Here is a 21,327-nt window from a genome sequence, read left to right as displayed (position 1 = left end):
CATTTGAAAAAAAAAAAAATTATTCCTCAAACAACTCGCGTTCTTTACCTAAATTTAAAAACAGTTGGGGCACTTCATAGCCTGCGTGGTGATGTACGTACTTCGCTTTTTTTCGTGCCCCTCAAGGCATTTTTTTTTACGTAAAAAAAAAAAAACTAAGAAAATTGTCAAAGTTGCAAATGAAGTAAAACAGGGGAATTTTTCCTCCTCCCACAGCACCAACTTTTGCGTTTGCCAAAGAATGTACACATATTAACCATTTTGCGCTTATATAGAAAGCTGCACGTACGCCATATGCCAGCCCATTTTACCCCCTTCACCTCTTCTACTTTGTCACTTTTTCCCGTAATGCAAAAAAAGTGTAGTAGCCAATTATGTGCTACAAAAATGGGGCAACAAACCTCCAAGCAGTGTCAGACAGTTGCACCTCCACGTGAAGGAAGTTCACTTTGTAAAAAAAAAAATAAATATAAGCAAACCGTTGACTGTACAAAAATAGCCAAACCGCTGACGGCACAAAAATAGCCAAACCGCTGACGGCACAAAAATAGCCAAACCGCCATGCGGTACGAGGGACACGATCAAACGTTCCAACCAGCCCTTTGCGGCTCGGCCCTGGGAGACGCAGAAAGTTCATTTCCTTGGAGCTATTCAGTGGTGAGTAAACAAAGTTAAATGGTGGAAAAATCTGTTAAATTGGTAAAAATTGTGAAAACTTGTAAAATTGGTAAACTACACGAAGCTGCATGAACGTTTAAAGCAGTATACGCATTTGCAAAAATGAAGTATAAAGAATCAATGAGGGGAAAAAATAAACATCGAGAATCATTTATCACCACCTGTGTGCAGGAAGGAAGCGATTACATGAGGTTTCATACACGCCCTGACAATAACAACTAGTTGCTACTATGGTAATGTAAACGCTTCAAAAAAAATGCATTAATTTAAAGAAAAAAAAAAAAAGAAATGAATGGAAGAAAGAATTAAAGAGAGAATGAATGAAAGAATGGCGCGTTTCTGTGGAAATTGTCCAACGTGGGCACAACTTTATATCTATATGTACATTTCATGCAGGTGAAAAAAAAAAAAAAAAAAAAAAAAAAAAACTACACAACTGCGTAGTTAAAAATGGATACACACGGGCGCAGGAATATACAGCAGCGTGGGCACACAAAACCGCTAACAGTTAAAACAGCTAACGGCCACAACTGCTACACGCCTAGAACAGGTACAGGCACAAAAGCAACAAGATCAGGAAAATGAAATTGTTGATGGAGTTGAAAATGCTGTAGGAGCAGTATATTCCGTCTCCCTCAAAGTTGTCCTTGCATTCACACACAATTTTTTTGTCTATAAGGGTACACGTTGCGTTCACATCACAGCCACCGTTGTTGTTGCTACAGTCAAGGGTATCATCCCTAACGCAGTTCATCACGTTATCAATTTTGACGTCGCTAAATCCGGGTAGACATCTGCAGACCTCCTCTCCATTTATAACATAGCAGTTGGAGTTCAATGGGCACTTTTTATGTTCACATACATTGTTCTTCTGGAGGAAGCTCAGGGCGAGTTGTTTCATGTTGGCACCTTTGTGTGTAGCCTGCACTGGGTATATCATCTTGGTCTTTCTGTCAATTTCGATTTTAAAAAATTTGGCGGAGGATTTCTTAAGTAAGTGAATTATGTCTTCCTTCATTTTGCAATTTAAGTTCATTCCTGATTCTGCAGATTTAACCATTTTCTCCAAAGATCCGGATTCCAATCTGAAATTCATGGACTCTATTATGTTCAAAAGCTCATCGATCAATTCGGACGTTTCGTGCATAATTATATAATTGATGAGCTCGAAATCGGCTAAATAGTCACTCAAATCAAATGAATCGTCTTTAATAAAATGTTCATTAATTTTCTCAAATAAATCTTCCAACAAACCTACCACAAAATCTTCAATGCTCATATTATTTTTTGCTAATCCTTTTTTAATTTTTTCCCTGGATTTACTCAATTTGGGGTCATCCACATTTGAGCATTTTTTTAACAAGACGGGTAAATTTTTATTGTATTTATTTTCACAAACTCGGGAAATTTTTTCTCTGAACAATAAAATATTTTTTAACATTTTCAAATCATATTCTCCAATGATTTTTCTTTTATTCGTTTCTCCATCATCTTCATCAACTAATTTGACACTGTACTTATCCAAAATGCTGTAATCTCCATCGAGCAGTCCTTGAATATTTTCCATTTCGTCTACAATTTTGAGGATTTTCTTTAAAGATGCTTCATCCATTTTATTTCCATCCTCATCAATTTGGTTGGCATTCGCATCAGATTTGCCGCTACCATTGTCCGCATTTGCAATGGAGTTATTCTCATTGGAGCCACTGCCATTTTCGTTTTTCTTGTTATTTCGATTTTCTCCATCCTTTGCATCGCCATCATTTCGGGTGACATCCTTTCCATTTTTATTAAAAATGTTATCATCATTATTGCCGTTCACGTTATTATTGTTTCCTCCAATGAACGACGGCACGTCGTTGTCATTTCCGTTGCCTTTATTTCCATTGTTGCCGTTTACCCTGTTGTCATTAAAGTTGGGTGGGCTAACGTTTCCTTCAGCTCCGCATCTATAACTCAGCAATCCGAACAGGCAGAAAATTACTATTTGCGCGTTTTTCCTCATTGTTGCTTCGGTTTTGAAGATACAAGGCGATAGCGTAATGGGTAAAATAGAGTACCGATTTTTACCTTAGGGGTAAAAACTGCGAATTTTTTTTTTTTTAATACTGTATCGAATTTGCTGGGTGGCTCGCGCAGCACGGTACATGTACAAATGCTTACATACAATTATCAATGTACGCAGTGCTCCACAAAAGGGCCCAGTAAGCGCAAGTTGGCTCCTCTCTGGGGAGTTTCAAAATGCGAAAAAGGGGAGGCTTAAAAAATAAAAGCGTATACGTATGTTAAGTACATATATACTTATCTATATATGTGCACATATATATACGCAGCAGATATAAAAATTAAAAATGACGTTCATTACAAAATTATGTATAAAAAAAAAAATGCTTCCTTAAATGTTTTAATTATTTTTTATTTGAAAAAAAAAAAAAAAAAAAAAAACATCATTTCAGTTCAAGAAAAAGGAAACGTTCAGTTTGTCATCTCACTTACTAATTTTTTTGTAAGAAATAAATAAATAAATAATTGCCCCTTTTCTTCCCACTGTGAAGGAGGAGGAGGAGAATTATTGGCGCCTGTAAAAATAATCCACTTGGCGCTTGCGAAGCAAATGCAGAAGAGAAGGGCTTAAGGGTCACCACGTAAAAAGTGCGCAAATAAAATATGCATATATACTTGTGGCGCATTATCATATATGATACATTTATTGCTATGTAGGAACGCCCCCTCTCCCTATTTGTTTATGGGAATTTATGTTCGTTCTCTTTTTTCATTCGCATATGCTACTCGCTACCCCGCATGCAATGCAAAAAAATATTGATTCGAAACATTAGCATGGTCATACGAACGCATATTTATCTCCTCATGTAAAACGCATTATTCATTCATGGCTAAACAATCCTTTCATGGATACGCTAATAACGTACACGTATTGCACTGTTGGAAAGCCACGCTAGGGTTATTATTTTACACCCCTTGACATATATGTTCATTCCTGCCTTCTGCGCGTGCATCAGAAATTTCGTGCAACGTCACCCCATGGGGTTTTCAAGAAGGGGAAGGCCAAAACACAATTGCAAAAAAACCATTAATTTTTATCCATTTTGCTTATCCCCCGGTTTGTGTGGTTTTCTCTACCCCTTTTACTTTTATATTATTTTTTTTCCTCTTTTTTCTGCACAAGTTGGCGGCACGTTGCGCATTTATTTTTTCCGTCCCTGATTTGTTAAAATGAGAAGGCGTGCCACAACTGTAAAGCGGAAAAGGCAATAAAGTTAAGTGCTTATATGTGAACGAGCTACAAAAATGCATACATCAGCATATGTGAATTTTTTTTTTTTTTTCTCGATGGAATAACGTTGTATGCTCCTTTGTGCCTTTTCACAGTTGTAACTTTATAACACTGTGAAAAGGAAGGAAAAGCAAAAAGTTGTTAAAAAAGTGGTTTACATTTATACGAAAGAAAAGCTGACTCATATTTTTTCCCTTTACAATGTTACACAGTTGGGGTTACCCCAGAAAAAGGTATGAACAAATGGCAGGTGATCATTTTTTTAAGGCGTACTATTGCTGCCGCTTATCCACAGCCCGTTGACACATACGAAATGATGGCAGCAATAATGTAACCACTGTAAGATTGAAGGCAGAGGGAGAAATACACATGCATCCAGTGGTTCGTTTTTTCCCCCATTTTATCTCTTTTACGATAAAATTGCAAATTTTTTGGTTTATTCTTCCCATAATGCGGAAGTTTTGTTCACCCCGCTTGGGTTAGAATGACACATGAAAATGTCATTCTTGCATGGCGGTAAGCCATAAGTGGTTTCATTTTCCCATCCACTCGTGTCACATACATATGGTTTGAGTGATGTGGAAAGGGGACCAACTGATTCGCCCCTTCTCCCGCGCTCTTACCTCGGAACGGAAATGCATCAAGTCGAAAGTGACCATTTTGAGCAATGCTATCGCGGTAGAGGGAAAATCACGCACCTCCAGAGGAGCAGTGCCGTACAATTCTTTTTTTTAACGCTTCAATGGTTTAACCGCTTAAACAAATCGTCTTAATGCCGAGCCTACCTCTTCTACATATGCGCCAACAAACTTCCAACCGCAGGGAACCTCATTTGGGGCTCCCCACAAGTATAATAACAAAAGTGCAAATGCCCTTACGGGAAGCTATATGATGTATATACTAGAAAAAGGGTGTAAATCACTCCATCACCGTAACCCCCACCAACCTCTAAGCTACAAAATGTAGCCTACTTCTTTTTATACCCCTTCGGGAAATATATTTTTTCCCCCAAAAAATGCACAGCTCAAAGTTGGTAAGACATGGCGCGGTTTAAAGGCCTACTATGTCATATAGGCCACAATTGTACGTTGACCCGATCACGTACCCTTCGCGCGCGTTTAATTTCGGCTCATATGCATGCTCAAGTGGCACCTCTCAACGTGCCGCTGCTCCTTTGAGTACCCTCTTGGGATATTTTTAAAACGGTTGAAAGAAAGTTTAATTTTTCAGTTCTCACGGTGCACAAGGAAATGTGCAAATGGGTGGGACATTGTGCAGCTCGAGTCCCACCGAGACGGTTCCGCGTGTGCGCTAAAGGGGTACCCCTTTTTTTGTGTCAAGAATAGGATTCCATTTACGCAGAGTGAGGTATGGGTCTTCCATTTGCTCATCCACCGAATTGTTTGCAATTGCGTTTTTATTTTTTTTTTAAGATAGCTCACCGGAAGGTGCAAAGCGGCGTAGGTTCACTTGCACGTGTGCACACCTGAGTCAGACGTAGATACCTTTGGAGGGTGAACATTGGGAAATTGACTCGTGTACCGTTCCTATCATGTCTGAGATTTTCACGTCTCATCCATTTTTACGCTTATGCCCCTCCCTGAGGACATTCATAAAGGAAAAAAAAAAAAAAAAAAACTATTCCCAATGCCAGCACAATGAAGCGCTTCTTCACGGCACTTTCCCTGCTGCTCATTTTGTTGGTGAAAGGAAGCAGATGCAGCCAAGGTTCTTTCCAAGATGGTGAATACCCAATTTTCATTAGCAACATACTGATAAACCACGTCTCTTTTAAGTTTCATAGAGATCTATATCATTACGAATTAGAAGCGAGTGAACACCTGACCGAAATTACCCTAAGTCCACTTCTAAACATTTGGGAAAATTACATATATGAAAAGGCCTCCCCAGAAGACGAACTCTTTTTTAATGAAAACACATTGGAGTACTTAGACAATGAGCAAAGTATCTCCGTGGAAGAGCTGTACCTAAAAAAATATCACATTTATGTTAACAAGAAGAAGGTGCATTTGACTGATTTACCTTACAGGATCCACTTCTCAGAAGCGGGTGAAAAGGAACTAGCCATTTGGTATGAAAGCCACAAGACGTATAAAATTAAAATAAAAAATAATAACGAGCATTCCAATTTCTACCTAAACGATGTTACCCTGAGTAGCCACCCATCCTTTGCAAGTTTATCACTTGACAGAGAATTCAAAAGTTACATTTATTTTTACAATACCAATGTTGCTCACAATGTTGAGGGGCTAAACATTCAGGCGAGCTGCCGTAACAGCCAAATGTACATAAACAATAATTTAATTAAAAAAGGGACTTTTTTTTTTCCCTTGAATCAGAACGGTTATAGCAACGTTTTGGTGATCGAGTGTAGGCAGCAACGGTTACTCGAAAAAAAACAACTCGAAGGAAAAAAAAAAAATGCCATTTCGGAAAATTTCATCAAAAGGAAGTTTCAAGAAAGCGTACTGCATGGCAGAAAAACGGGAGAAAAACAAATTGGCTTCTTAGACCAAGTGAAGGGGAACTACCACAAGCTGGTTGGAAATCCAAGTTCGCTCCAGAAAAACGATAAAACTATATCTACGTATCAATCCGACTGGCGCAAAATGGTAACGGACCTTTTGGGTGAGTCAAAATATAACCCCCTTGAAAAAAAAAAACCTGTAATTAAAAAAATTTTCAGAAAATTCTACTTTTTTAATATCTACTATCATGTCCATATTGATGTGCCAAATTATTTGTACAACCTCTCTGATGGAAATGTGTGCCCTTTGGATCCAAGAGAGGGCGTGGAGTCCATTGGGGAATACCTCTGCAGTAGCTTTCACAAAGACATCTCCTTCTACGCAGATGTTAGTAACAAATTATTTGCCTTCATAAAGGTAGACAGCCAAAAAGCAACACACAGATTTATTGACAAAGTGTTAAGTGCGCCTATACACCACTCAGAAAATGTGTATCTCTTTCTAGAAACGTATTACGATAAGAAGGTTGTAAAAATTAAGTTTAAAAAGGGGACCTCCTTCTTTTCCTTTTTAACGCTGCTGGTTCTAGCTCTGGTGGCTACTCTCGCATGTGCTTTGGCTCTCTTTTGGCGCAAATTTTGTCACTGTGCAAAGGGAGGGAATCAAGCAGGCTGAAAGGTGTGACTCCACGGATCGTTTACGCCGTTTTCCATCTGCCAGTCGGTACTTTGTCGCAACTTTCGGGTGCAATCCCGCTTACGAAGGCACACCACGTTATCGCCAAAATGATGTTTCCCCTCGAAATTGTCCACCCTCTACTTTAAACCTCCGCGCGAACTCCCCTCTGAGGAGTTAGGGGCCCTTTTCAAATGTCTCCAAAAAGCTCTGAAAAAGGGAAAGGAACATATGACATGTGCTTATTAAGCGCAATACAAATTACTCACCCGCAAGCGAACAATCGGGCGGTGTTATCACTCTTTCCCGCTTTCCCATTTTACATTTATGCAATCGTGCAGCTTGTTAATCCTGTTCGCCAGACAAATTTTCTCCTTCTTCGTTTTTATGTCTTCACAAATGGAGTGTATAAAATCTAGTGATTTTTCCACTTCCCGTTTCTGCAGGGAGGGAATACTCACATCCACGAGCATGTGCCATGCGTCACTGCCCGGTTGGGTGTGCACGCAGGGGATGCCATCTACCCTAACTGCCTGTTTGTGCCTACATCTTTTGGCACCCCCCAACGTCCACGCTTCGGGATACTCTTGTTACATAAAAACGCATGACAGTTCGTGCTTACGAAAAGAACTTTTTTCCGTTCAACTTCCTCAAAATAGCTGTTTTTCTCATTTTTAATTTTCGCAATGATCTCCTTCTGGGTGTTTATGAGCACGTCGGCTGTCTGCAATGGGGGGAGGGGCGCGCACACGGCGATCCGCATGAATGGTCGTGCAGATGGGCGCACAGATGGACGTGCAGATAAACGTGCAAATGACAGCGCCAGCCCCCACAGTCGCGTGAGCACATCTGCGGCACTTCGCCAAACTTGCGCAACCGACTCGCCTTACATATAACTTCTGCTCGGTGTCCAAAAAGGCCTTCAGAAAAAAATTTAACTTTTCATTTTTCTCCTCCTTGTCCTTTGTGCTCTGAGGGAAACGTCAAAAGGTTGAGCAGCCAGTTTACTAATTGTATGCCACATCAGCTGCATCATTTTGACATTTTTCTATCCAGTGAGCACTGCGCGTTAACCTGGTTATTTGCCAGCAGGTTGGTCATGCCACTCTCCTTGCTGTCAGCAAATCTTCCAACCGACTGTGAAGAAGCCCCGTCTTTCCTAATCGACTCATTCAATTTTTTAATTTTTTCTTTTAATAAATTATTTTCATTATACAATTTTTTTACATAATTAGCATTTTTCACCATCTGCTCATTTGCATTATTTTCCTTCTGGTTGGTACTCTCCTTTTTTAACATTTTGCTCTTCAAATTTTCTATAATTTTTAGCTTATCCAGATGGTCTTTTTTATACTTTGAGAGTTGATCCTCCAGCTCTGACACTTCGTTTTTTTTCTCTCTTACCTCATTTTGTAACATCCGTATAGTGTTGTCTCTTTCGCTTATCATATGTTTGCACTGGTCGTTCTGTTTCATCAGATTGTGTAGCTCACTACTGGTGTCTCCCCCTCGTGCTGTGTTCTTCTTCCCTCTTTGCTTCATCCGCACGTTAACAATTTGGCTCAAATTTAGGTAGTACACATTTTTATAGAATTCCCCATCGTGCGTCAACTCGGTGATGAAAAAGGTAAAATACGTTTTCGTGTTTTCAAATATAAGTCTAATGAGCAATTCGAAAAGATGCATGTGGAAGATGATGTCCTTTTTTTTATGCTTCCTAAATGGGGTTATTACCCCTGTGGGCTCTGTTTCTTCCTTCGTGCCGGTTTTCTCGGAGGGGTCGTTCTCCTCTTTTGGGGCTCCATCCCCTGGGGGGGTAGCATCAATAGTAGTAGAAGTAGCGGCAGCAGTGGCTGCAGCAGTAGTAGCGGTACTCCCACGCTGGTGGCACACTTCCGCCGCGCTTTCGCCAATTAGACTTCTTCGCTTATCCCCCGATGGGCTCCCACCCCGTGTGCTTCCCCGCGTAGTCTGGGCTTTCTTCACTCCTCGCACCCCTTCCCCCTGACTCACAAAATAAACCATTTTCTTCTTCAATTTGAGGGCCCTCTGGCACCCCTTCGCGTTATTAAAGGGAAACACAAAACTGGAGTAATCACTAACACTTCTAACCCATTTTAAAATCTTCTTATTGAACAAAAATAGCAGCGACTTTTCACTATTACTGTTGTGGAAAATTTTATTTTTCTGAACGTTGCAAAGGGGAAAATTAACTAAGTACACACAACTGTCTCGGCCGTCTACTCTAATTTTATATTTAAAAACAAAGCACACATTAGTGATTCCCTTCTTTGATGGGCCAAAAAATTTTCTGCACCTCTTTATTATACGTTTAAGGCATCTGGTCAAATGCTCGCCATTTTGTATGGGTCTTTTTATGGGCAATTCCTTGCAGCATTGGGGATCCTCAAAATTGGGGTTGTCAAAAGATTTTTTTATAAAACATCTGTGGCAAAAGGGGGGGGTCTTCCTACCGCCTTTCCTTCCACTTGCGCGATTCTTATCCTCACTACATCTTTTTTTTTTTAGCATATCCATTATTTTACAGTTTTTGTAAGTCCAAGACGAAATTGATATTTTCATATCTGCAAGGGGGAAAAATTTATGTATTGCCTAAAAGAGCGGGAAAAAAACAGCCTTCATTTTTGTGAAGCGAATTTATAAGAATAAATCGTTTTTTTTTTTGCAGCTTCACCTTCTTCACTATTCGTGCTAACAATCCAATCGTATATATCCAAAATGAGTCCTTTTTTTTTTTTTAAACATTCCTCAAAATTGGCGCTTTGAGTGTGGTCCTCCCGTCTTCTCTTCGCGCGACCACAGGGGTCACGGCAACCTTTGTGCGATTCGTTCTTCGTCTTCTTCATCTGCATCTTGTCCTTCTTTATTTCCCCCTCCGAGGCTGCTTCTTCACTCTTTTCGCTAGTAACACCGCTGGGCGTTTCCTCTTTTTCCAACGCATTTCCGCTGTCTACAAATGGTAACCTTTTGAGTTTTTTTTTCCTCTCTGCTTGGCATAAAGGCACTGCGATTTCGCCCCTTTACGTGGCAGCATATGTACACGCATAGATGGTGAGCAGCGCGGCATCGAAAAGTCTATGCATTTGTTTACCCCTTAGGTATCTCCTATACAGGTGTCCATAGAAGAAGACATTTTTCTCCCTCTTCTGCGTGTCTACCCCTTAGAAAAATTAAAGCCGCACATTTCGAATGAGAAGTCATCAAGAGGGAGAATAAAAAAATAAAATAAATGTACGCATGGTCCCATGCACATATAAAGGCATAGTTCCAGGAAAAAAATAGACAACTAAAGGAGGAAGCTTAAAAAGAGCCTTTGCTTGCATAATTGCAGTCCGTTCTGGAGGGCTACTCCAAAATACATCTCTATGCAGTGCGCGTGACGCACATTTGTGCACCTCCAGTTGGGCACCTATCTATATATACCAAAGCGCACACCTATTATCCACCATCACAAGTTAGTAGCCTTACCTGTATTTATGACCGTCGTGCTCTGGCCACTTCTCACATTGCGGAGTATTCTGTTGAGCAGTTTTTTGTAAGCACCCGAATTTTTAGCGCAACTTTTTCGACGCACAAGATGATGCGAACCATTTTGAGATGAATTTTCAGTCTTCTGTTCGTCCGTAACTTCGCCACGTTGAAGAGTAACTTCGTCGAGCTGCCTTTTTCCTAGCTGCTTCCTTTCGAGCTGCTCCCCCTTCCTCCCCCTTTTGCGCCTATCCTTGGTCTTATTCAGCATGTAACTTATGCTCCATTTTTTTTTTACTAAATTGTTTTTCGTTTTACAGTTGTGCAAAACGTACTTGACCACTACCTCCCTTGTGAACTTCCTTTTCGTCGGGATGAGTCTCTTCACGACATCTTTCTTAACCTTTGCTTCGTTTTCCGTTTTGCAAATGTATAAAAAAATGTCTATTTTGTGGCCCATTTTTTTTTTTTTTTCTATCCCCTTGGGGGCACTCTTTAAAGTTGTGTTTATTTAGTTAAATTGATCGAAGGGGGTGGAAAAAAAAATGTTCCATAATTTTACGAAACGTGGGAAACTTTGCACATAATGGGGTGAAGCTGCGTAGAGTTCGCCTACCCATGTGCCATTTGGCTAGTCACGCACGGGGGGAAGAAGCACAAAAGGCGCCTTACGTGTACCCATGCATATATGCGTATATAAATATATGTTTTTTTCCCCCTGTGGTGACTAAAGGGCGACATGCCTTCATTGCGGCAGCGAAGAGGCAAAATGGGAAAGAGGTCACAACGGGGGAAAATACCAATTTTCTTTCCACAAATAAACACATGCGCATATGCATACGTTCCTCCGTGCCCGTATTTTTTCCCCTTGTTGGAACTGCCCAAATGTACCTACGGCATTTGCCCCTCTACATAACCCTTCGGATCCCTCCGCGCACAATTAGTATTCCCCCATTTATGTTCCAATTTTTCGGCCTGCTTTGGACCCAAAAGTAGACAAATAAATTATTTCCAAACGTTACGTGGGTAATTTTATACATTGCTTAAAAGAGTTAGCAAAGGGGACAAAAAAAAAATGAAAAAAAAAAAAAAAACTTTCACATGTGACAAGTCAAAAATAACGACTCGCGGATTTCGCAGCGTGGTAGGGAGAACGACTGCCCTTCATTTTATGCCAAAAATTTCACCCATAAATAATCTCTGCTCATCATTATAGTCAGGCAGAAAAGCGAACACGTCATTTTTCTTCTTATCGATTATTTCTTTCAAACAAATATTCTTACCATGTAGCGAAAAAACAAATTTGTAAAACTGCCCCGCGTCAAAATTGTCCAGCAAAAGTAACCCCCTTCTCTTGAGGCACTCAAAAAAATGCCGATTTTCAAAGTCGTATTTGTAAAAAATGTAACACACAGATGACAAGGTGAATGTGTCTTCCACTCTGTTCAAATTTGATAAAATTTTCTGATAAAAAATGTCACATATTCTTGTGTCACTTAATTCTAAATTGTGGAAACAACTCAGGATGTTGTTCATGTCTCGTATGTTCAGTTCGTACATAACATTTGGCAAATAATTCATCATTTTTTTGAAAAAATCGTTGTAGTTATTTTTTTTCAACCTCGCACTTAAAATGTTTAAAATGATAACAAAGGAGACTCCGTTCATCTCTGGAATTTGGCTCTCAATGTGTTTCACGCTTGACACGTAGACCCCTACGGGGAGGAAGCGGAACAGAATTACGTAACGGAAAAATGAGTGAAATGAGGACGGACAATGGCGGAGCCGTTATACGAAACGGAAAAGCCTACTTAGCATCACCAACATGGTAGGCACATTCGTCTACACCCATCCGTCTGCGCACTTTCCCCGCGCGAAACCCACCTGTGTCCTTGTTGTACAAATGGAAGGACTGAAGAATTAGGGAAAAATCGTGGGGGCGAAGCAGGTGGAGGCTTTTTTTAACCCGCATGCTGTATATCTGCCAAAAGGACAATTTCTTCGCCATTTCGGGGTTCCTACCCTTGGAAGGGGCATTTTGCACAACACCCGCATTGCTGCACATTAAGTGATTATTATCCGCAGCGCTGCCAAGGTCCCCTTCCACGTCATCCTCTAACTCTCTCGCCTTCTTCTCCTCGCGACTTATATATCTTCTTATTTTCAAATTTGCATACGCGTCGTCCCTGTTATCACCTGATGAGGAAATGCCTTTTATAAGCTCCACTGCTGTGTCCCTCAACTTGTTAACATCCCCAAAGAGCAAAACATTTTCATATTTATGATTTATTTTTTTTAAAACAAAATATTTATCCTTAAAAGCGCTGTCGCTGCTTCCGCTGTAAATTGGCATGCACAGCCGTCTTCCCACTCCTCCACCCAGTTGCTGCCGACTGAACCGGATCATGCTCTCTACACTGAGGGGGGCGATTTATGGGTAACTCTCAAAAGGGGTAACTACACATGGGCGGTGAAACATTCGGTGAGCAGCTGATGGTCTACTCAAGTCGCATAACTACCTAATTGATAATTTAATGATCCCCCATTTTGCATTAACATCTACATACTCTCCCTTGTAGAGGTGCACAGTCACTACTTCAGATGTGCCCACGTAATGCAAACCCTCGTTCTGTGTAATGGCTCACTTTCAGGGAGGTCTGCTTCTCCCACAAAAGAGGGAAAACAATTTTACGATGGCATAAACGTGCAGAGTTTCTCCCCCTCGGCTGGTTTGTCCCTTTGCGACTTCTTCGCGAGAGAGAAAAAATATATTCCTTACAGAGAGGCACATTAACGAAATATGACGAAACATTTGAAGCGCCAAAAAGGGGGCGAAAAAAAAACGTGACTATTTAGGGGTAACCAAAATGGATGAGCCATAATTGCACACGCGCGAATTTACGTACCACCCGTGCATTTTTTAACCACGCGACGCTGCTAAACTGTTGCACTCGCAAAAACGCAGCAGCTAAAGTGATGCACCAGAAGGAACAAATTAAGAGAAGGGAGAGATGTAACAATTGAGACGTGAGCCCAGTGAAATGACGAATGAGTAAGCTGGTGGGCCGAACGGCGGGGGAGCGAGCAGATGAAACAAACACTGAAGTGAACCCCATCTGTCACACCCCAGGGGGGAAGCAAACAGGCGCAAAAATGAGGGAACGCCTGCTCCCCCATTGGGCCAAAAATAAAGCGAAGAAAGCGAAGCAAAGAGAGAAGAAAGATTCCACTACGCTGCTAACTGCTAACTGCTTATCCTGACGAAACAGCACAAAATGACAAAAACTGACTGCTGAAGGAACCCCAAACCAGCGCCCCCCTAAGTAAACGAGCTATCAGATAAATTTAACCAAATTAAACGCCCTACTCGTCCTTACACATGAAGGAATTTCCCCCCCTATGTAGCGCAAAAAAAGAAAGCACACTGATACGAAAGCAAAATGGAAAATGCGCCAAGCATTAACCCCTACTCCATTTTGAACGTAGAACCAGACTGCAACATAGAAACGGCGAAGAGGCAATTTAAAAAGTTGGCCATAATTTACCACCCGGATAAGCTGAAGCATCACCTAAATAGGGAACGCGAGGGGAATGCAGAAAATGGGGTCGATACAAACACTACTGCGGGAATTACCCCAATAAGCGAACAAAATAAAGGGGATAAAAAAGAGGACAAAAATACGGCCAAAAAGGCTGACAATAGTACCGCCAAAAAAGACAACATCGACTTCGTCACCCTGGTTTGGGCGTATGAACAAATTCTGAAGGACATCCAACATGGCAGCAAATCCGAAAAGTACGAAAACGCCCTGAACATAAAAAAGGTGGACCTGCAATATATTGGCGAGGAAAATGCCTACATTTATTTTTGCCGTTGTGGGGACTTTTTTCTCTTCTCGGAAAATTTATATTGCGAGTATTACGTTATCTACGCGTGCCAGAGTTGTTCCTGCTCGGTTTATCTAACGCCGTAATACGTTCGTACGTACTAGAGGGCACGTTATTTTGTCCGAAAAATATGAACACACTTAAATGGTGAAATGAAATCACTTCGTCGAAAATGCGGATCATGGGGGGAAAAACTGCCCCAATGTTATCATAACTTGGGATCCCCTCCCATTTGATATATTCCCAAGGGGGAAATTATTTTATTTCACCCTTCAGCCCTTTTTTCTAGATTAACCTTTGCTGCTCCGCACTGTGTACATGGCGAAAGCTGAAAATGGTCAAAATAGCCAAAATAGCAAAAATGGGGACCAACCGATGCGCCCCCTTTTTTTAACCTTTTAACGATTCATCCCCGCTTATTACACCTAATGATGGCCGCTTTGACATGGTGGGAAAATTTTTCATTTCAGCCTGTCCCTAGCCATCCCATGTCGTCCATTTTTTTTTTGTCCATTTTTGGTCATCCATCTGTATTTACGATGGTTAGTTACACATTTGCAATTTTTAACCTTTTTAAAAGGCTAATTTGGGAGAAAAAAAAAAAAAAAAAGTGGAAACGCAAAAACAATTCGCACTATATGGTACATAACAAATTTATAAAAAAAAAAAGACAAATCTTCGCATGTAGTTTTTAATTAAAAATTCGAGTCGACGCTTAAATTCTGCGCAATTTCTGTGGAAGCCTTCGTCACAATAGTGTGGGCTTCGTACCTGCGCCAAGAAGGGGGTAAAAAAAATGGGCGTAAAAAGGAAATATATACAAAACATATATGCAAAGAATTCGACGTAATTTGAAATAATCCCCCGCTGCCTCATTTCACTCTTGCGTGTAACCTCCGCAGCGGCGTGCACATATGCATATACGCACGACACAGAACTGCACTCACATTCGGTCCATGCATTTGGCCAAACAGATCTGCTCATTCTTCCCCATTTGCTCGGAAAATTTCTGACCAAAGCATTTCTCGAAGCACGTTTTTCGCACTTGCTAAAAGGGGAGGGAAAGAAAAAGACGCATTAAAAAACATATATTTCTTCGTGACTATACGTGTGGAAAAAAAAAAAAGACAAACTTGGCATATTATACACGCTTCTCCAAATTGGTTGAGCAAAAACCAAAAGAAGCACTCTCATGTGGGGATAAAAAAAAATAAAATAATTACATTGTTCAGTATCTGGTATATCATCATCCCCAGGGCGTTTTGGGCGTCTTCCATGCTGCGTTGGCTGTCCATTCTTCCTCTTATTTTTGGCTTCAAAAATGGTTGATATGGAGAGGCAATAAAAAAAAAAAAAAATACTTTTTTTAAGGCGAAAAAATATGCCCTAAGTAAGGAAATTTTAAAGAGGGGTAAAAAATATATTTTTTAAAGTAGCGTTTTTCTTCATTATGCTTTCGAGGTGGCATGCTTGGGGAATATTTCAACTGGCAAAGGTTTTTTCTGCAAAAATGTGACGCTTAAGCGGGGCGAGTATCCCTCTGGTCAGGGCAGGTGAGAAATGGGCTGCTCCAGTAAAACTTAAATTTAACCTTCAAAGGAGGAAAGCACTTTTTCGCGTGAAAGGAGGACTAACTAAAACATAAAAATGCTACTTGCAGAAAAAGCACAGTCGTTCAAACTGGGTCAAAACGAGGTGGTACCAAGCGGGCCACGCTGCATTACACATAGGAAGGTTCCCCAGTTAACTGTTCGATTTGTTCGACTTATACCTCGTATGATTTAAAAAAAAAATTTAATAAAAAGGCATTCCCAGGAAAATAAACAAAACGGCAACTACAAATATTAGCAGCAAAAAGAGGCTCATAAAAAAAAGAAAAAGTGTTACCAACAGGGGAATCAATAATTTGAATAAAAACTCCTCATTAAGGAGACGAAAATTAAAAAAGAAAATGGTAAGGCACAAATGTGACACAGATATCACGTTAGCGGCAAGTAAAATGCAAATGGCAAACTGAATGGAGCTTAGGAGGTAAAAAAAAAAAAGAATATACGAAAAGGTGTATTCCAGAATTGCGACATTCATGTTTATTATGCTCGTTTGTTTTCATTTTGTTTTTTTCCTTAAGCAGTTTTGCTATCTTTTTTTTTTTTTTTATTTATTTTTTATTTTTTTTTTTTTTCCCTTCTTCCCTCCCTCCGCTTTGGTGTTAAGTTCAGAGGCAAACTGGGAACATTTTTACTGCAAATGGGTAGGCAATGCAATACTCGTAGTTTGCAAAATTTGGCCATTTCCAGCACGTTCACAAATGGATACGTAGCATATTTGAAGAAAGGCTAACATGTAAATGTACCATCAAACTTTACGTGTTCATTTATATACATTTTTTGCCCATTTTACAAAATGACGTTGATGTTTCAAAATTGCAAGATTATTGTGTAGCCACATTTTTTTTTTTTTTTTTGTGTGTGTGGTTTCACTTAATTTTCTCCCCCCTACATGCCACAAGAAACGTCGTTAATTTATTAAAAAAGGAAAATAATGCAAAGTAAATGTAAAAATAAAATATACAGCTTAGCAAGAAATGTGTATATAATTTTTTACGTAATAATCCACTTGAATTCTCTTCTCCTCTTGGGCGTTTCGACAGTTGTAAGTTTGTCCATGTGGGAGGACATGCATGTATGTACGTGTATTATGTATGTGTGTGCTTCCCCCCAGAGAGCGGCCTATAAGCACGACGGAAGAAGGCCTGCCGAGAATAACCCACTGTGGTGTAAATAAAGCCGAGTTATAACACAACCAATTTAACCATCTCTCCCCTTTTTTGTAGATTCACAAAAAAGATGAAAACAGAATAAACTTTCAAAAGTCTTTTTACGGTATGGAAACAAAAGCGGAAAAGTGAATTGTAGCAGAAAAAAAAAAAAAAAAATACCAAGTGTAAACACAAATGGCTGTTTGTGTAGCCACATTTTTTTTTTTTTTTTTTTTAACCCCCACCTTTAACAGTCAAACCGCTAATCAAAAAAAGTGACATATTTAAAAATTGCACATTGAACAAAAGGTTACATGGGACAAACTTTTGCCTATTCACGAAAAAAAGACATAAGGAAGCATTAGCCGTAAGTGAAAATTACTCCCCTTGGGTAGTATCACATTGTGGGGCATATCTCGCAATGTAGATTACTCCCAAGTGGTGAATTTACCAGTTAATGCATTTTTTCATATCATCGAGACGATGTGAGCTTCATGCTAATGAGTTTACTCCTTGTGCCAACTTTGCGCAGCTCCGAAAGTACCGAATGACTGGACCCTCGACAGCCAGGAGGCACCACGGACTAGATGGCAGGAAGCGAATAAACAAAGTCACCATGCTGCCCCATAAAGAAATAAAGCTCCCCGCAAGGAGGTAACGAGAGCGAAAATTAAAAAAAAAAAATCGCAAAAGTGCGCACTTTAGATAAAATCAACATTTTTTGAGTGCTTCAAAGATTCATTCGAGTGTTTTCCCCCTTTTCCCCTTTTTTTACTCCCCCCATCAAACGCAAAGATGCATGATACTGGGCAAAATGGACAACTGGAATGCGCGTAAAATCTCCAAGTCAGGCGTCAAAACGCACAGAAAGCAGAGGGTAAATTTATTGAGGAAGCGAATTTACTTTGAAGAAGAGGACCGATTTGTTAAGCTAAGAGTCAGTGCAAGAGGATTGAAGACTATAAAAAAATATGGCCTGGGTTACTGCTGTAAAAAATTTAACTTGGACTTAAGCAAGAAGAAATATGATGCTGGTCGTTCCCCCAGAAGAAAGAAAAAGAAAACTGACGAATTCGCTTCCGCACAAAATGACGCATTCAATCAGAGAGCACCCCAAGTGCATGAAGATGCGAATGAAATTTTGAAAAATCTCAATTTAGACAAGAAGAATAAGTGACAAATCGTGGCCACGAAGTTGGTTCCCGTAGATCGAACGCGTAAAAATAGTCATTCCGTAGGGGGCAGCGGAAGTTTAATGGCCCCCTTTTTCAGACCAAAAAAATAGGAACAAATAGGGGGAAAGGGGTGCCTACAAACAGAAGGGGATACCTATTGGGGCCTCATTTGATGAGCCAATTTAAGGGGGCACCAGAAAAAATGTGCCTACCAAATTGGACAGTGATTTAATTTAAAATGTGAGCATTTTGGGGAAGCATCCAAATGGACCATACGTAGGATGCACATAAAGGTACTTGCACCCATATGTGCGTTTTCCTGGGAAGGGCAAAAAGACGCTGGTGCGTTTGTACTGCCCGCTCGAAAAAAATGCCAGCTGTATGGCCACAACTATGCTGACAAGTAGCTTTAAAAAAGGGAGGGCAAACAGGTATCACGACCGTTTGCAGTAGTTTTTACCAAACCGAACGAATCCCATTTGGCATTAAAAAAAAAAAAAAAAAATTATTAACCGGAGTGTACGTACCAATGGGCATGTACATACGTACACTGCAGTACACACACTTCCCCGTGCATGCGCGGAGAAGAGCGGACACCACACCGCCACCCCTAGGCCACCCTCTCCGCGAGTTGGCCCGGCCTATACCACAGGTTCTCCTTCTTCCGCAAAGCGCTACACAGATAGACCTTTAAAGGTACACGCAACTTTTCCCGAACTTGCTTAATCAAATTTTTCATTTGCATCTTCTCCTCGTCTAAACTCATATTCTTTTTTGTCAGTGCAAATAACGAGGAGCCGCTTCCACTCATCGTTACGGCATCGAAAAGGCTTCGATTCAGTAGAAGGTCCTTCAAACATTTCACCTTCTTAAGCAAAGCAAACGCAGAGTGTTCCAAGTCGTTTACAAAGCTATTCATTAGAGATGTCCCGTCCAGCGGCACGAACCGCTTCAAATAACTTCGCTCCGCTTCTTCCACGTGCTTGACGGCATTGCAACTCTCCCCGTTAACTATGAACCGTTTCAACAAACTCACAGGGTTATACTGCACTATCTGGCCATAATCAACATTTTGATAGACCGTCCTAGAGGAGAGTCCCTCGCTGATTTGAAAAATATATATTCTGCGCCCCGAGATGGTTGCCTGGGCGTCACTCAAATCGATGACATTATTGCCCTTGCCAGTACAGTAGGCAAAACCGGAGCTGCTAAAAAAGGATATATCGCTTCCTATAGTTTTTAAAAATTCGTTCCTTAACTGATTTGATTTTAAATATCTGTAGTAATACTTTTCCAAGAAATAAAAAAGGGAAGCTCCATTAGATGACCCTCCACCTATTCCACTAAAAATGGGAGTGCGCTTCACCACATGAATTAAAAATTTGACATTGTCCCGTGTGTCTAGTTCTTCTCTGTATCTTCTCAACACCTTTGCAATTATGTTATCATCATTTAGTGGGTAATGGTTGTAATAATATCTCGTGTCTTCTTCTTTCCCCCCTGGGGTCATCTCCTCATTTTTGTGCTCCCCCTCGTGCTCTTCATCCTTCTGTATGGTTAAGAAATCGCCAGACCGGCACGGAAACAGCAGCTCTGTTAACTTCTTCTGCTCCTCCGTACTCAAAGCAGTTATAAAAATATCATCGCCTAAATTTATCGCATGCATTAGGGTTGATAATTCATTGTGGGTTTCCTTTCTTTCCTTTAGTCTTAAAAATAAATTAACTTTTGCTGGGGAAAAAAATTTGAAGTCGTACCACTTGGTCCTGTTCAGCTGACGAATTATTAACTTCATTTTTTTATTGCTCAGGATGTTTCCCCTTTGGAATGTACTCTCATCATGTTGGAAACTGCCTTTGCCGAAACTGACCTGCATTATCTGCCTCTTCTTGCTGCACTTAGCACGATTACACAATTTTGCAGACGACCATTCCCTCCTCAAAGCATATTTATCCCTAGCGACATTGTTACGTGGAGTGGAAAGAAGGAAATGCACACACACACCCCTCAACTGGTGGTACTTTTTTCTCACAAAATGGCTTTGCTCAGTGCAAACATTTTTTGAGACTACAATTGTATGAAGCAAACGCACACATAGAAGTAGGACCCCTTTCACGGTTAAACCAAATCTCATATTCCAGTATGTTCCGAAGGTGGGTTACTCTCCATGCAGGGCGTTGCTTTTTGCACTCCTTTGCCACTGCAAAAAAAAAAAAGAAGAAATGGTAACCTCTTACACGATCGGAATTCTCGCGTAGGAATTTTTTTGTCACTATGAGTTATTGGCATTTTGGGGATCCCCTTCCTACGCTCGTCATGGTGTTCCCGCATATGCAAGCGTTTAATGCGTGTACATTAATATGTTTATTTTTTTTTTTTTTCTTTTCGACGATGTTTCCAAAATGGTCTCGTTAACACCTTTTCATTTTTCAATTTTTCGATGTCACTTCGGTGGCAGGGGGTGGGGGCCTCCTTAACCGATTCAATGTATCACACAGGTATTCCTCTTTAAGCGCCATTCAGAGTTTTTTTTTTTTTTTTTTTTTTTTTACTCACCTATGTGTATGATCATAACCGAGTGAACACGTGGGTGAACACCAGAGGGACATGGCTGATGACGCTTATTAGCCTTGCCAGTGATATGGATTCACGAAAGGTATGATGAATTGGAGTGACATATATGCGTGTGCTACATGTGACACTTTTTATCGTTAAGCGGTGACTTTTTCACCTTCAAGAGGGAACTCTCATCACTTTTGGAGGAGAAACTTTTTTAATTTTTTCTACAATTGGGAACGTATCCACCGTCTGAATAGCTTCCATTCTTTCCCCTTTAAAATTGAAGATGGCTTAAATTACGCCACTTGAATGGATCCATCA

At 40.4% G+C, this 21,327-nt stretch overlaps 8 protein-coding genes across 8 annotated transcripts, besides 7 other annotated features; 3 read left to right on the top strand and 5 right to left on the bottom strand.

Annotated features, from left to right (window-relative positions):
- Positions 1-120: 120 nt before the first annotated feature.
- Positions 121-141: a microsatellite.
- Positions 142-998: 857 nt separating this feature from the next.
- Positions 999-1,021: a microsatellite.
- A 198-nt stretch (positions 1,022-1,219) lies between these two features.
- On the bottom strand, positions 1,220-3,055 carry PVX_097625 (merozoite surface protein 8, putative; the record flags this gene model as incomplete). The annotated part of the gene is made up of 1 exon (XM_001613135.1): positions 1,220-3,055. The coding sequence occupies exon 1, from the start codon at positions 2,681-2,683 to the stop codon at positions 1,220-1,222; it is 1,464 nt and encodes a 487-aa protein (XP_001613185.1). The 5' UTR covers positions 2,684-3,055.
- Positions 2,284-2,303: a microsatellite.
- Positions 3,056-5,451: 2,396 nt separating the features above from the next.
- PVX_097630 (hypothetical protein, conserved) lies at positions 5,452-7,137 on the top strand (the record flags this gene model as incomplete). Its single annotated transcript, XM_001613136.1, has 1 exon — positions 5,452-7,137. The coding sequence occupies exon 1, from the start codon at positions 5,632-5,634 to the stop codon at positions 7,135-7,137; it is 1,506 nt and encodes a 501-aa protein (XP_001613186.1). The 5' UTR covers positions 5,452-5,631.
- Positions 7,138-8,169: 1,032 nt separating this feature from the next.
- Positions 8,170-11,515, bottom strand: PVX_097635 (hypothetical protein, conserved; the record flags this gene model as incomplete). The annotated part of the gene is made up of 5 exons (XM_001613137.1): positions 10,627-11,515; positions 10,250-10,318; positions 9,833-10,108; positions 9,147-9,722; positions 8,170-8,945 (listed from the first exon to the last, which is right to left on the bottom strand). Exons 1-5 carry the CDS (start codon positions 11,084-11,086, stop codon positions 8,170-8,172), a joined length of 2,157 nt encoding a protein of 718 aa, XP_001613187.1. The 5' UTR covers positions 11,087-11,515.
- Positions 9,391-9,410: a microsatellite.
- A 275-nt stretch (positions 11,516-11,790) lies between the features above and the next one.
- On the bottom strand, positions 11,791-13,033 carry PVX_097640 (hypothetical protein, conserved; the record flags this gene model as incomplete). Its single annotated transcript, XM_001613138.1, has 2 exons — positions 11,791-12,341; positions 12,511-13,033. The coding sequence occupies 2 exons, from the start codon at positions 13,031-13,033 to the stop codon at positions 11,791-11,793; spliced, it is 1,074 nt and encodes a 357-aa protein (XP_001613188.1).
- Positions 13,034-13,639: 606 nt separating this feature from the next.
- On the top strand, positions 13,640-14,600 carry PVX_097645 (hypothetical protein, conserved; the record flags this gene model as incomplete). Its single annotated transcript, XM_001613139.1, has 1 exon — positions 13,640-14,600. Exon 1 carries the CDS (start codon positions 14,067-14,069, stop codon positions 14,598-14,600), a length of 534 nt encoding a protein of 177 aa, XP_001613189.1. The 5' UTR covers positions 13,640-14,066.
- Positions 14,199-14,218: a microsatellite.
- Positions 14,601-15,457: 857 nt separating the features above from the next.
- Positions 15,458-15,791, bottom strand: PVX_097650 (hypothetical protein, conserved; the record flags this gene model as incomplete). The annotated part of the gene is made up of 2 exons (XM_001613140.1): positions 15,458-15,562; positions 15,738-15,791. 2 exons carry the CDS (start codon positions 15,789-15,791, stop codon positions 15,458-15,460), a joined length of 159 nt encoding a protein of 52 aa, XP_001613190.1.
- Positions 15,792-17,116: 1,325 nt separating this feature from the next.
- On the top strand, positions 17,117-18,486 carry PVX_097655 (50S ribosomal subunit protein L28, putative). The gene is made up of 5 exons (XM_001613141.1): positions 17,117-17,166; positions 17,348-17,396; positions 17,527-17,639; positions 17,805-17,926; positions 18,068-18,486. The coding sequence occupies exons 4-5, from the start codon at positions 17,820-17,822 to the stop codon at positions 18,447-18,449; spliced, it is 489 nt and encodes a 162-aa protein (XP_001613191.1). The 5' UTR covers positions 17,117-17,166; positions 17,348-17,396; positions 17,527-17,639; positions 17,805-17,819; the 3' UTR covers positions 18,450-18,486.
- A 69-nt stretch (positions 18,487-18,555) lies between these two features.
- PVX_097660 (4-diphosphocytidyl-2c-methyl-D-erythritol kinase (CMK), putative) lies at positions 18,556-20,897 on the bottom strand. Its single transcript, XM_001613142.1, has one exon. It carries the CDS (start codon positions 20,579-20,581, stop codon positions 19,058-19,060), a length of 1,524 nt encoding a protein of 507 aa, XP_001613192.1. The 5' UTR covers positions 20,582-20,897; the 3' UTR covers positions 18,556-19,057.
- Positions 19,219-19,268: a microsatellite.
- Positions 19,878-19,907: a microsatellite.
- Positions 20,898-21,327: the final 430 nt, after the last annotated feature.

Source organism: Plasmodium vivax, chromosome 10 (assembly GCF_000002415.2).
Source record: "Plasmodium vivax chromosome 10, whole genome shotgun sequence".
Taxonomy (NCBI): Eukaryota; Apicomplexa; class Aconoidasida; order Haemosporida; family Plasmodiidae; genus Plasmodium; species Plasmodium vivax.
The sequence above is the reverse complement of the archived record's forward strand: the minus strand, read 5'-3'. Positions and strand labels throughout refer to the sequence as shown.

Coding starts and splice junctions, on each gene's coding strand:
- PVX_097655 (XM_001613141.1), top strand. CDS start 17,820: ATGACTGGACCCTCGACAGCCAGGAGGCACCACGGACTAGATGGCAGG. Junction 17,927..18,067: donor ATAAAGCTCCCCGCAAGGAG/GTAACGAGAGCG, acceptor TCAAACGCAAAG/ATGCATGATACTGGGCAAAA.
- PVX_097660 (XM_001613142.1), bottom strand. CDS start 20,581: ATGAGATTTGGTTTAACCGTGAAAGGGGTCCTACTTCTATGTGTGCGT.